The 14,959-nt window shown below is 36.5% G+C and overlaps 2 protein-coding genes across 6 annotated transcripts in view; one reads left to right on the forward strand and one right to left on the reverse strand.

Moving 5' to 3' along the window:
* The window catches only part of vamp1a (vesicle associated membrane protein 1a), a 6,715-nt gene extending 1,511 nt beyond the window's left edge, over nt 1-5,204 (forward strand). The window contains exons 4-6 of the mRNA XM_083544458.1: nt 68-226; nt 2,856-2,907; nt 3,944-5,204. Of these exons, the coding sequence (XP_083400584.1) occupies nt 68-226; nt 2,856-2,907; nt 3,944-3,960 (228 nt within the window). The 3' untranslated portion in view covers nt 3,961-5,204. The remainder of the gene's footprint in view (nt 1-67; nt 227-2,855; nt 2,908-3,943) is intronic.
* A 1,370-nt stretch (nt 5,205-6,574) lies between these two features.
* On the reverse strand, nt 6,575-14,562 carry LOC310727656 (uncharacterized protein). 5 transcript variants are annotated; one of them, XR_014534061.1, is made up of 3 exons: nt 14,380-14,519; nt 7,246-10,697; nt 6,575-7,214 (listed from the first exon to the last, which is right to left on the reverse strand). XR_014534061.1 is itself a non-coding variant. In XM_083544370.1 (2 exons), the coding sequence occupies exon 2, from the start codon at nt 10,624-10,626 to the stop codon at nt 9,343-9,345; it is 1,284 nt and encodes a 427-aa protein (XP_083400496.1). In that variant the 5' UTR covers nt 10,627-10,697; nt 14,388-14,562; the 3' UTR covers nt 6,575-9,342. The 5 variants fall into 5 exon arrangements, 4 of the variants coding, with proteins under 4 accessions (XP_083400496.1, XP_083400497.1, XP_083400495.1 ...); XM_083544370.1 differs by having other exon boundaries at nt 6,575-10,697; nt 14,388-14,562; XM_083544371.1 differs by having other exon boundaries at nt 6,575-10,697; nt 14,384-14,535.
* Between the last annotated feature and the right edge of the window lie 397 nt (nt 14,563-14,959).

Below are 14,959 nucleotides of genomic sequence, written 5' to 3' on the forward strand. Positions count from 1 at the left end.
TATTTAAATAATGGATGACAAAACGCTTAAAAATTGCTAAGCTCCCTCGTAAATAAAACCCTTCTAGGTGGTGGACATTTTTCGGGAAAACGTTGAAAAAGTGCTACACAGGGACCAGCAGCTGTCAGAGATGGACCAGCGGGCTGAAGCACTGCACGATGGGGCTCAGCAGTTTGAGAGCAGTGCTGCCAAGCTAAAGAACAAGTACTGGTGGAAAAACTGCAAGGTGCGTACTGTGAAACGTATTGCACCATGTGTGATATTTCATGCGTACACAAAAGGTTCACTTATAACTAGAATTATAAAAGCATGTCTAATAAGCTGTGCCTTTCCCTCGTATTACTAAACATCTTCTTCTTCTTCTTTCGGCTGCTCCCATTAGGGGGTCACCACAGCGGATCATCTGTCTCCATACCCCCCTGTACTCTACATCTGCCTCTTTCACACCAACTACCTGCATGTCTTCCCTCACCACATCCATAAACCTCCTCCTTGGCCTTCCTCTTTTCCTCCTACCTGGTGGCTCCATCCTCAGCATTCTTCTACCAATATAATTCATGTCCCTCCTTTGCACATGTCCAAACCATCTCAATCTCGCCTCCCTCACCTTGTCACCAAAACATCCTAAATGGGCTGTCCCTCTAATAAACTCATTTCTAATCTTGTCCATCCTTGTCACTCCCAACGGCCTCGTATTACTATACATACCGCATTGTATGTTTTAGTCCTAATAAATGTGTTGTAAATTATTAATGTGGGTTTGTCCACAGGATTTTAAAATCCTTTACACCAAAACTGCAGTATCCATTTTTAGGGGTCAGTTTGAATATACACTGTATTGACAAAAGTTTGTGGACACCTGGCCACAAGATTTATATGTGCTATTTGAACATCTATTTGAACCACATTTAGTCCCCATTTGCTGTTATAATAAACTCCACTCTTCTGGGAAGATGTTCCACTAGATTTTGTGTGTACTTATGGAGATTTCAGCCACAAAGGCATTAGTAAAGTCAGATATTAATGTTGGGTGAAGCATTTTAATTCAACCAAAAAGTGTTCAGTAGGATTGAAGTCAAAGCTCTATCTCAGGCCATTTAAAATCCACTTCAACCCATGTAAACCAGATCTTCATCTTCATGGACCTATTAGTTCATACGAAGGGAAAATGTAATGCTACAGAATCAGAAGACATCCTATACAATTGTGTGCCACCAAGTTTGTGGGAACAGTTTGGAGAAGAACCACATATGGCTGGAAAAGTTGGGTGTCCCAATACGTTTGTCAATATATTATACTGTCATTTTTGTGTGCATGGAATCATTATTAACAGTGACAGGAAAGTTTTTTGCAAGATATTTCAAAATAACATTGGCCTCTAAATCATTGTGTTGCCAGAACTAGATAAATATCCAGCACCAGCTTGAAAAATAAATATCTGGTTTGTATAATCGCATTCATTAATGTGAGTTAATTAATGAGTCATTAATGGCCTGTGTCTCCACTCCATTCAAAAAGCTAAAACATTATATTTGTTATAACTTCAACAAAACCTCTGCCATTAAACTTTCATCCCTTTTCTTCCTCCATCCTGCAGTGCATTTTTACCCAAATGGCAGACCAACCTCTAATTCAATCATGTCTCAGGACAAAGGCAGAGTGATGTCACTGGATTAAACACACTGCTGCTGAATCTCTTGATGCAGACCCTAATAATTATTTTGCATTTCTTTCCCTTTTGTATTTCTATTCGTTATCTGTGTTATCCGAAACAAAGTGAATCGGAAGGAAGTTGGAGCTTAGGGGCAATAAATTAAAGAATAAAAAATGATGGCCACTTTATAATGCAGAGCACAATTTCCTGGCATGGATTTGAATCACTTTTTTACATAAAGCAAATTAGTCCAAAGTGGAATCTGTGTGATGGTGCAGTAAAGATGTTCTGCTGATTCATGGCTTCTCAGAACTTTGTTAGTCCTTTCTTTCTTTGGTCACCTGTCTGTATATTTAATATCTTGTTTTCTACTTTCCTTCATGCTTTTTATTATTCACAGAATGATGTTTAAGAGTTTTGTTTTATATTATGTAAGTTGAGTGCATGACACACTGGCTGCATTTAAACAGAGCATATTAACACAATATGATCATTGATAGCTAACTCATAAACAAAAAAAAAGGTTCATTTAGCTGAAAAATCTCTCATAAAAATGTACAAAGTTTTTTCACTAATTGGAGATTTCTTTCCGAACTTGAGATCCAGTTCATTCTGGATCAGTTCAATAGGATTTAAGTGAGTTGTCTTAGCAGGACATTTCATGATAGAGAACACTCCAGCTGACTGTTTGCTCTCTAAGTAATGCTTTTAGAGCTTGGACATATGCTTCAGGTTATTGTCGTGTTGTATGGTAAAGTTGGTTCTAATTAGCTGCAGTCCAGTTGGAATTGCACGGTGTTGAAGTATGGAATGGTAGCCATGTTGGTTTAGTGTTTCTTTCACCCGGAATAAGTTTCCAACCTTCCCTGCTCCAAAACAAACCTTCCCAAACCTTTAAGCTTCCACCCCCATGTTTAACTGTGGCTGTGAAACTGTCTGCTAACATCTTCCTCCTGTTCTTCCTCTTACATAAGCTCTTCTGTTAGAGCCGAAAATTTCAAATTTGGACTCATCTGTCCACAGAACCGTCATTCACTGTCCAATTCCTGTGTTTTTGCCTTTAACCTAGATTCTTCCAGATAAACAAATGGAGCATGCATGTGTCTCAGAAACCATATATGACTAGGTGTTTCCAAACTTTTGACAGGCACTGTATACTCAATGCATGTACATTAAGGACAAATAATTTTTATCTTTCTAGATGATGATCATCGTTGGAGTTATTGTTGTCCTCCTACTGGGCATTGCTTTCAGTGAGTAAATTCCCTTATACCTTAGTTCCCAAGACACTTGATATACTTTATTTGCCTTCATATTGTTTAGTGATCTGTAGCACATATTTGCACTTTTCAGCCTCAGCGATTTGTCTAGAGTTTTTTTTCCTTTTTCTTGTAAGTAATGGTACATACTACATACAAATCCAAATATAAACAAAATATTTTTTTTTTAGAAACCTTGACAGAAATGTTCGTAGTACATTGAATAGAAACTGAATGTGCATCAGGCAAAGAAAACAAAAAACATAAACAGGAGGATTTTTTATTTTATACAGTATTTATAAAGCTCAGTGGATAAAGAAACACCATGTTCATTAACATGAAGATGTACCAGTGTGCAATGCATTGACAATGGGCCTCCACTGAGTCTTAGTAAATGCCTGGTTAGTATTACTTAAGAAGATTACATAAGTTAACTAGTTTGTTATAGTCTATTTAGAAAAAAAAAAGCACCAAATGTATTTAAAAATACCACAAATGGAATGCCACATGCAAACTGAACAACTGCAAAAGAGGAGTTTTCTTTTAAACATTTTCATGCACAACTGAAGTTGAGAAAAATTCTAATCTGAAGTGATGTTGAGGTTGAGAAACAGTATTTAAGTCGGTACAGTATTTAAGCTAAATTTACAAACTATGCTGAGAGTGCTAGCATTGACGGACAGACAGACAGACAGACAGACAGACAGACAGAGACAGATTTGTTCACTTTCTACATCACAAAAAAAAAAAACTAATTTAAGCCACATCCATTTTGAATTCAAATCTAAATATCGATATTCGTTTTCTGTATCTATTGCTAAGGCTAATCCTGTACCTTTTACTAACATAAATGTTTGTTTAGCATTTGCAAGTAACACATATGAGGAAGATGATCACCCAAATGCATCACCAAGTAGTTGTGGGTTAGAGGAATAGCTGTTCTCAGATATAAGCCCAAAATCTTCTAATAATAATATTGCAATAATATTTGTATGATCCATTAGAACTTTTTGTGATCTCTTCTCCACAGTGTACTTCTACCACTGAAAAGAATGAGAGCATTTGGCAAATTCTACCATTTCACCAGCAAATAATTTGTGTAATGTTATACCAAAGCTTTGTCCTTTTTCCCGACTGATGCCTTTTATTCCAAGTGCATGTTTGTGTAGTGTCTCTCCAGTACTTCTACATTCCTGTTTAAATACCAACCTGGGCTATTTGCAACCCGAGATCTCACTCTCTATTGCTTACTCATCCTCACTTTTATTGTTCTAACAGGAGGAAATATACATAACTGTTTGTTGTTGGATAGATGAAGCTTTTAGATGCTTTGTATGCTTTTAGATACACTATATTAGACAAAAGTTTGTGGACATCTTACCATATAATTCATACATATTTTTTTAACATCCCATTTCATTTAGTTCTCATTCACACGTATAACCTTCATCCACATGGGAACATGTGGCACTAAATTTTGGAGTTTATTTGGAGATTTGTGCTCATTTAGTCACAAGGGTTGCAAACTGGGTTGAGGACTGGGTTGCAGTCTGTATTCCAATTCATTCCAAAGGTGTTTAGTACAGTTGAGTTCAGAACTCTATAGCAGGGCACTCAAGATCCTCCACACCAATCCTTGTAAAGCATATCTTCATTAAACTGGCTTTGTGCAGAGGGGCATTGTCATGCTGGAGCAGGTTTGGGTCTTCAATTTAAGTGACAGGAAAATTCAATTCTACTGCATCCAGACACACTATAGTGTAGAATAGAAGTAATGAAATATAAATACTTCGTTACTGTACTTAAGTAGGTTTTTCTGGTATTAAAATTTTACTTTACTATTTATTTTTCAGACTTTTTACTTTAATTTATAACATTTTGACACAAATATCTGTACGTTATACTTCTTACATTTTCAAACCAATCTCGTTACTTTAGTTTAATTCTATTTGGCAGTGTGATCAATATTTTTTCTTCTCGTTGCGTGCCGTTTTCAGCCCATCAGCATATTTCTTCTCATTGCATGTCTTTTTCAATTTACCACTGGTGTATCATTTCCTGGTTCTCACACACCACAGATGTAAACTAGTTTATGAAGCGAACAACAAGCAAGGCAGAAGGCAACAGAAGTCTGGGGCTAACATGTTCCTCATCTGTGCTGTATTATTTATTGTAAGCATATTATTTTATACATATTATTGCTGGACTCTTTGTGATGTCACTATTTCAGGAGTGTTTAGTGTACTTTGACTGCCTATTATATACTAACAATAATAAAGGAATGAAAAGCAGCCGAAGCCTCTCATCAATTGTAATTTATTTCACAAGTGTATTATCATTCATTCATTCATTTTCTCCCGCTTATCCGTAATTCGGGTGGCGGGGGCAGCAGTCCAAGCAGGCCCCCGCCTTCGACTGCTGCCCAATCCTCACAGCAAAGTCCCTTACGGTCCCTCCTGCAGGTGGTGAGCCCACGGGAAAACAAGTGTATTATATTTCATTGATATCTGATATTTGAATCCATAAGTCATAAACTGATACATAAGAGCTTTGACACACTGTGTTGATACTAGTTTTAGTAACTACATACATACATACATATATATATATATATATATATATATATATATATATATATATATATATATATATATACACACACACACACACACACACACACACACACACACACATACATACATACAGTACAGACCAAAAGTTTGGACACACCTTCTCATTCAAAGAGTTTTCTTTATTTTCATGACTATGAAAATTGTAGAGTCACACTGAAGGCATCAAAACTATGAACTAACACATGTGGAATTATATACATAACAAAAAAGTGTGAAACAACTGAAAATGTCATATTGTAGGTTCTTCAAAGTAGCCACCTTTTGCTTAGATTACTGCTTTGCACACTCTTGGTATTCTCTTGATGCCTACTTTAAAGAACCTACAATATGACATTTTCAGTTCACTTTTTTGTTATCCTCAGTCTCTTCACCATGAGGTGCCACGTTGAACATCCAGTACGAGAGAATTGTACTGAAACACCAAATTAGAACTGTTCTAAAACAAGATACACAAATATGTATGATCCTGTCAAGCTGAAAAAAACATGATTATGATGAATAGGACATTTGGTTTTGCATGGTTACACGACAGCTATCATCAGTTAGGGTGTACTCAATTCTGTTGCCAGCTATTTTGAGTTACAATACAGTAATGGCTGTATGTTAGACAGTAAATGTGTACTGCTATACAAGCTGCACATTGACTACTCTAAAATATATTCAAGTTTCATTTCTTTAGTATTGTCTCTCGAGATGACAAACTGGTTGTTGAAATGTGAGCGCTGCACTCAATTTTGAGAGATACTGCATGTACGTCACTTTCCTGGCTCCAGGATGCACTATGGGAAGAATGCAAGCTGTTGGAGGCAGTCTAAAGTTCTGACCAATATTTTGCTGGAAAACCTCAATTCCTGTGCATGCACCTTTGACAAGTCCCACCTCCCCCAAAACACTGTTGTAGACCAAGTACCTACCGTCATGTTAGCGGTATTTCCTATTGGCAGCGGCTTCTTTTAGCTAAAATAATGTCCTGCACATTATCAGTCTCTTTCAAATCCAGCTTAATAAAAGTCTGGTTGAAAAAATGGTTGAAGAAAGGATTTTATTAAAGAAAAAAAATATCAAATACAAGTGCTCACATTAAACAGTGTCTAGTTGTTAAGAGTACAGATTAATGTAGAAATCAAACATCAAAGAAGTTACTAGAGTAGAAAACAAGCCTATGCAAATGCTGTAAAGCTAGTACATCTATGCTAAATGGTTAGGATCAGTCATTTTAGGGGGGTGGGGGGGGGCAAAAAAAATAAAAAAATTTATATACACGATCTACCAGGGATGTACACACATCTACAGTCAAATAACAAGGCATTAGACCAATCTACATGAACTAAATTAACAACAGAGAAATTCCACAAGCGAAAGCTGCAGACTGGAAAAACACCACATGGAGGATATCAGACTTTTGCGGTTTATGTAAAACACCTAGATTTCAACTCTCCGGTCAGGGAACCAACCCCAGCCACTCTTAGTGGCGGTCCCAAGCCCGGATAAATGGGGAGGGTTGCGTTAGAAAGGGCATCCAGCGTATAAACATGTGCCAAATCAAACATGCGGATGATCCGCTGTGGCGACCCCTAATGGGAGAAGCCGAAGGAAAGTTTTACTTCGATTTCAACCCAAATATTGCCCGTTGGAGAGGTGGGTTGTACTTGATTGTAGCCTAGGGTACTTAATGTTCTACACCTCTCCTTAATCATACAAATGGTAAAATAGTTCTAAAAAAGGGCACCGGGAACCATTCTCTATTTCAGACGTTATGAAGCATAAAAGGGCTAAAGACTGATTTGGCTTCAGCAATGAGAAAGTAATAACTTTGTTGCTTTAGGATCAATTTAAGTTTATCAAATAAAACAAATTTGTCTATAATTAGACTGTCAGGAACGTGCGACCAAAAACACCAAATGATCTTTTTTTATTATATATATATAACTTTTATACGTCATCCAAGAAAACATTTTTTGGGAAAAAAAAGGTTTGGTGAAAAAAATGTAGCAAGTATGGAATTTCTTTTTAATATTTCAAACTTATACTTCAATATATGATCACATAACAATAGTGACTCATTTGCATGGCTACTTTTTTGGGAAATTCACAAAGTGTTTGTGACGAATTTAAACAGAAATCCCAACAAATACAATCGGACAAATAGAACTAGAACATCAGCAACACAAACAACTAGACTTACATATAAATATTTCTGTTCACATGGGAATAAAAAAAGAAATAAAATAAAAATAAAAACTCCTTCAGTGTGATCATGTTTCAAACATCATAAAATGAAATTCTACGAACTTCTATTAACACTGGCTTCGCGTTCATGTCCATTTAGTTTTTACTCTGGAAAATAATTACGAAAAATTTCTGCTTGTAAAAAATAAAATGTCTTCACAACCAGGACAGAAAACATCACCACAGACATCCTGCTTAATAACAGGAGTAATTACAATGTACTTTTTTGTTAAACAAATGCAAATATATTTTTGTAACAAAACAAAAAAATTCAATCATTTTTACACATAAAAAGGTATAAAAGTAAGCAATCAACCATTCGAGTCAAATAACGAGGGTGGTTTCGGGAACAAGTATATTAGACAACGGTTTTGTTTTTCCACATCGTCCGACCCAATTTTTAGGTAATATTCTTAATACAATGCATCACTGCTTTGCCTTTGCATTGGATAGGAATAGTACTATAATAGTAATATAATAGCGCATACGATTTTATAGCAATGCTGAGGCGAATATTCCATATTTTCACTTTTGTACTGCATTCCAATTTATGGAAATGGTGTCTCAGTTAAAAAAATATATCATATATACTGAAACTGTAGCTGGGACACATAGCTTATGTGTTTAAAAAGACTGTTCAACAATCTAAAATTTAATTGCCTTTCAATCACATGAAATACATTTTAAACAGCTTTTTGAACACAACCCTGAAGGTTGGTGGTGGAGGGGTATATTTGGTTCACCCACACTACAACTCATTCTACAGCTGGTGTGAAGAAAATATAAAAGGACGAGTTGTATATTTAAACGGAATACTGCCGTTTTATGCATCTCAAACCACGTTTGCATTGTTGCACACGCGACACTTTTTAACGTGTTCGGTGGATTCAGTTGATGGTAGCACAGGCTCAGGATGCAGCGATGTCTAGCTAGAACAGTTTGGTGTGTTGCCGTCCAGTGATGGAAACGTTAAACTGCATGCCGTGTTCTCTTCACAAAATTCTATTCAAATTAATACAAAAAAAAAAAACAACACAGGTCCTGCACCAATACACCAGACATTCAAACATCAAGCCTAGTGGAAAGCACAAGCACAAGTAATTTCAACAAACACCAATACAGATAAGCGTTTTGTTCTGTTTGATCTTGGCGTTGATACATTTTTTTTTTTTTTTTTTTTTTACTGAATAGCTTATTTCTGCTCCCAATAAATTTGTATAAATAATAGAAATGCTCAGCGAACTAATTCTTGCTTAGAAAGCCAAGTCATACAGATGAGAATGTGCCTAAAAATCGGAATTCCATTTTGTGTCTGGATGCAATTGAACATCTGCTTTTGTAATAAAAAATAATAATTGTCTTGATGGGGACGTACATGAAGGTGGTGTACCATAGAGTATCAAAATAAACTTTTTATTTAAAAAGACATGCAAAAGCACAAGAGCTGAGCAACAGACACAAAAAAAAAAAAGTCTGCATTGTTAACCTTCGGTACAAGTCAAACGATTTGTATGAAATCTGGTAAAAACCCATTAAAAAATATTTGTGCTCTGTTCTACCCGATGGTTTACTTCTTTTTTTGGGATTTACCTGCTACCCTTGAGGACAAATACTTTCTGCTGTTACTCTCGTGAACCTCGGCATGATTTAGCTCTTCACCCACTTGCGCTATACGGTCTGGTTTTGCAGCACCTCCAGCAGACAGAACAGCGTTTTCTACTGCATGGCAAGCATCGTTTTCACTGGCCTTTTGGTCTTCGGCGCCTGGTTTACTTGAATTCTTGGATGAGGCGTACGAGTTACGGGGTCGTTTGGGCGAGGGTTCGTCGTTTTCCTTGCTCTTTGCTTCTTCGCCTTGAATGACTGAAGAGAACTCCGGCTTTTTAGGGCGTCCCCGCTTACGGGGCTGGGCATTCACAGACAAGGCACTGTTATTGAGAACATGTTCCACCTCCTCTGTAACTGTTTTGACTTTGCCTGATCCTGGGGGTCGGCCCCGCTTTCGAGGACTTCCGTTCGTTTCCCGTAGTAGACCTTTGATCTTTGTCCCAGAACCTGGAGGACGACCCCTCTTTCGGGGAATGCTGTTCGTCAGCCGCTTTTCGACTTTTACTTTAGTACCAGACCCTGGAGGACGGCCTCTTTTTCTAGGAGTTCCGTTCGCTTCAACTGAAATAACCTTTAGCTTATTTCTAGAGCCTGGAGGTCTGCCCCTCTTTCGAGGTGTTCCGTTTTCAACCTGCTTGACATGTAGCTTGGTTCCGGAGCCTGGAGGTCGCCCCCTCCTTCCTGGAGTACCTGGTATTGGTCTTTTTGCTGGAGATGAACCTGATGGTCGCCCCCGCTTCTTCTTAAAAGAACCTCTTGGCCTTCCCCTCCCTCGAGGAGTGTCGCCACCTACTTCCGAGATCTTTAGAGTTTTCAGATTCCTGTCAACTCGGCCATTTTGAGAAGCCATGGGTCCGTATTTGCGCGGCCTACCTCTTCCCCGTTTCTCCTTCGCCATGTGTCCGAGAGGATGGATGCGTGGTCTCCCGAGGGGCTTCGAGAGTTTCCGTTTCTTGCTCAACCTTAAAATTCTCTCTGCTTCTTCCTCTGGACTAAGGGGAATCTTTCTCGGTCTTCCTGGGATTCTGATCTTTTTTGGACGGCCGCGTTTCTTGGCTTTCGGCCTGATCACCATCTCGGGTGAAAAAAAATCCACCCGTTTGGACGTTCTAGCGTGGTGAGATGTCTCTTTCATGGAGATCATTTTTTTCTTTACTGACCCTCGAGGTCTGCCCCTGCCACGTTTGCCTGAACTCCCATTGGCCATTGTGGTGTTGGAGGCATCCTTCTCTTCGACCTCCATCACAATGTGTTTTAAGCCTTACTGAGGGTCTGGGACCTTCACCCAGGCTTGCTTTCTCCAGCTGCTAAATTCTAGAAGAGTAAAAAAAAATAATAATTCAAGTCTGTCAAATGAGCAAAACTATTAATTAATACACAATTGTTCACCTTAAAACCAGTAAACAGTCCTGGTTGTGAACAGTTCTGTGGGTGCTCCATAAACCACATCTAAAAAAAAACCTGTATGAATTAAAAGTGAAATGTGGCATTTAAATTTGTAATAAGAGCTTTGTTAGGAGATCACATTTATGGAAAGAGTTGTAAGTGGCATGTAACATTTAAAGGAAGGTCACACAAGAGGAACTAATTTGTCTCTTGGACTTTCCTCAACCGTAAACAATAAAACTGATGTGTCTTTCATGTGTGTGTCTAACAAATTAGACACCGCTGGAAAGTCGCTGAGCTTCAATAAAAGAACTACAAGCACTTTACTATTACTATTATTACAAAAGGCATACAACAGGCACAAATGGCGACTACGTAGCAACAATTTCCACAGACATTTCGTTTAGTGACAAACATGTAGACGCTTTCATATCCTTTTAGTGAAACCCTCCACTAAACTGTTATCGCTGCAAAAAAGTCTATTCACTTTAACTTGGGTGAGGAAAATATCGAGGTAGACGTTTCATGCTTGTATATGTTAGCTCTCAAAAGCACACCAACAAACAAAAGATAGGCCAAATGACCATGTAATCTGGAAACTCAACTTCCCTAAACACTATCGGGACAAAAACACTGGAAGACGTGACTATTCCAGCCATATGTGGTTCTTTCCAAAACTGATATCACAGAGTTTAAAGTAAAAAAATGTATAGGATGTCTTTAGATGCGGTAGCATAAACATTCCCCCTTCAACTGAACTAGGAGACGCAAAACCTGTTCCAGCATAAGAATGCCCCATTTTAATGAATCTATGATTTACATGAGTTGGAGTGAAAGATCCTGAGACTCAACCCTTTTTGGAATAAAATGAAATGCTGACTGCACTGGAGGCCTCCTCATCTCAACTACAGCAGTACCTGACATGTACCACCCCTGTGGCTGAATGAGCACAAATTTCCACAAGCACATTTCAACATCTAGTGGAACACTTAACCTGGCTGACGTACGGATGGCGGAAAGTCTTCTGCCAACTGCTACAGAACAAAGTGAAGATGATCTTGCAACCAAACCAAGCGTCTGTAAATACACTATATGGAAAAAGGTTTGTGAACACTAGACCATGAGATTTGTTATTTGCTGTTATAATGGCCTCCAATCTTTTGGGACTAGATGTTCTACCAGATTATAGAGATTTGTGGTCATTTACATTTTCCTGGTTACTACACCTTTAAATGCCATTCTTCTGATGGATACATTGCTTTCAAATGGTTAATAGGTGGTTCTGTTATTTATATAAACAATACCAGTCTGTTTCAAAACTGAACCACATGGAACATCATAGCATTGTAGAAACATTTCTACCAACTAAATGTACATTTACAGAGTGATTTATATTTAACAGATTTATACAACTGAGCAGGAGGTAGAGGTCGACAGATAGTGGATTTTACCAATAACAAACGCTGAGTTGGATTGTACTTGCCGATAACTAATTTATCATCTGATTTAAAAAAAATAAAATAAAAAAATTTAAACTACATGTAAAAAGGTACTGAACCCAATTATAAAAAAAGATATATATATATATATATATATTTTTCAATAGTTTCAACCTTTTTAACATTTACTTAAGTTAATAAATGCTTCATAACTATTGATTACTGTTAACTTCAACATTTACTAATACATTTTATAATTGTGTTAATTTTCATTTTATTTGTTAATGCGCTATGAAAAAACATGAACGAAGTACAGCAGTCGCACGCGTCAGTGATTCGCCTCTAGAGGCCACTCTCGTGCCATATGATCAAAGCGGATCTTCATAGCCACTCTAACAGACGCAACCCAGAAAAACTATCAGTAATATTTGTTGTTAATAGCTGATAGTTCCAGCAATCAACTATCACTGCCTATTATTATGCAAAAACGATTAACTGGTCTACCTCAAGTTAAGGGCCTTGCTCAAGGGCCCAACTGCGGCAACTTGATGGTGCTGGAATTCAAACTCATGGCCTTTGGTTCTGAATTCCAACAACTTAACCATAATCACACATATTCAGGGAATAAACCTGGTGAATCCAAGAGTCAAGATTTCAGCATCACTCCTCACGAAGCTGCCATATGGGTCTGTTTTGTGTGTTCCCATAGTTCCAACAGTTTTCGCTCTCTATATGATGAGCTACAGTCACAGGTCTACAGAATAGAACTTCCGGAAAGTTATTAGAACGAGGCAGTGGGTCTTTCGCTCTCAAATATCAAACATTATGCAGGTTCTTCTACAGATTTTTACCTGAACACCTTTAGCTCTAGGATCTTTTTCTTCCCCCTTAGATTTCTACAATTCGGTTTACATTTACAGCATTTGGAAGGCACCCTTTCAACAGGCATTTGTAATTACATTTGTGCACCTTTTTTTTATTAATAGAAATACACAAATCTTTCGTTCATCCTTGACTTGTCTTCAGGCTTTCAAAGCAAATGATACCTGATTATACTATATTAGTAAATACAATTAATATACCTAATAAAATATCAATAATAAAATCTCAGCATTAACAATATTATTAAACCATATAATAAATAGTAATATAAATAATTCATTAAAAAAATAATTTTTATTAAACCAAACTAAATTAAACAATGAATAAGTTTTCATATTTTTCTAAAAGACAGAGGTATTTTTATGGAATTATTATAAACAGAATTTGAATAAAATCATATTGCATTTAAATAAGTAAATAAATAAAATTAGAATAAAAAATAATATTAATAATAAAACATAGTATAAAATGTTAATACAAAGTTAATAAAAATAAGTTTAAATAAATAAACGAATCGAATAGTTAATACAAAATTATATTCATACATTCCTAAAAAGACAATCAAAATAATAGATATATAATAACATAAAAAATATAATAATAATAATAATAATAATAATAATAATAATAATAATAATAATAATAATAATAATAATGCATTAAAAAAATTGACCAGGTTGTAATTTTATTGCATAAACTTTAATTCTAGCATTAAATCAGTTCAAGTCATTAAACTGAATATAATAATATTATATAATAACAATATGTAATTGTTTTTATAATAACAATAAGAAAATGTTATTATATTCAATATTAAGATGTTGAACTCCTCCGAATACTATTTCATAATTAATCTTATTTCAAATATTAATTGTTAATTTATTTAATATTAGATTGTGTTTATTTGATTATAAATAATATTAGGATCAGAGATATTAGAAATCAATACCGCACAAGCGCGTGCACGGGCGGCCAACTGATAAACAATTTTTATTATTATTATTTTTTTATTATTATTATTATTATTATTTATTTATTTATTTATTTGTTTATTATTAGAGAAGTCCAGACCGTGGAGCGCTGGGGGACATGCATGTCTCCCCTGGACAATCCTAATCCCCTGGTTATTAGTCTGGTGTACACAATAACAGGCTGATAAAGAAGCAGGTTAGCTTTGTGGCTATCGGCTAAATCGCGGCCAGCAAATTAAAGCAACTTCATTTTGCGGTGAAAATCCGCCGGAGATCAACAACAACATCCAAAGTATTTAACACAACACCGTAACTTACTTACTGACCCTGTGACCGGCGCGGAGGCGCTTCCCCACATCCACTCGAGAATAAACTCGGATGCACACTGCAGCACACACAAGACGGAGGCGGATGCGATTATTTGAAATCTAACGTTTTTCCGTGTCCCGTTGTTTTGTTGTGCGTGGCTGTGAGGCCGCGAGCTAAACAGCGCCCTCTGCTGCTGTGGAGGATCGCATAGTACCGTACGCCTCGAGTGGTCAGTGACGGACGGAGTGTGGAGGACGGAAATGACGTAAACATTAATCAATAAATAAAAAAAATATAAATAATTAATTAATTAATTAACGTTTTTGTTTAATAAAATACATTCATTTGTACATTGCTTCTTCTATTAGGTGTTTCAACATTTATTTGTTTATTATTACATCTGCATTTATTTATTTCTAAGTTTCTTTCTTTGTTTGTTTGTTTTTGTATGTTTGCTCATTTTTTTAATATGTAGTAAAAATGTGTAGAAAATTGTTTATTTCTCGAGACTGTAAAATGTCTGGTAGCGGCCTCTACTTGTTAAAAGAAATTATAGTTCTGTGTACCTTGTTTCACAAAGACGGAATAA

Source organism: Silurus aristotelis (assembly GCF_946808225.1).
Source record: "Silurus aristotelis genome assembly, chromosome: 6".
In the NCBI taxonomy this organism is placed as follows: domain Eukaryota; kingdom Metazoa; phylum Chordata; class Actinopteri; order Siluriformes; family Siluridae; genus Silurus; species Silurus aristotelis.

Coding starts and splice junctions, on each gene's coding strand:
- LOC310727656 (XM_083544370.1), bottom strand. CDS start 10,626: ATGGAGGTCGAAGAGAAGGATGCCTCCAACACCACAATGGCCAATGGG.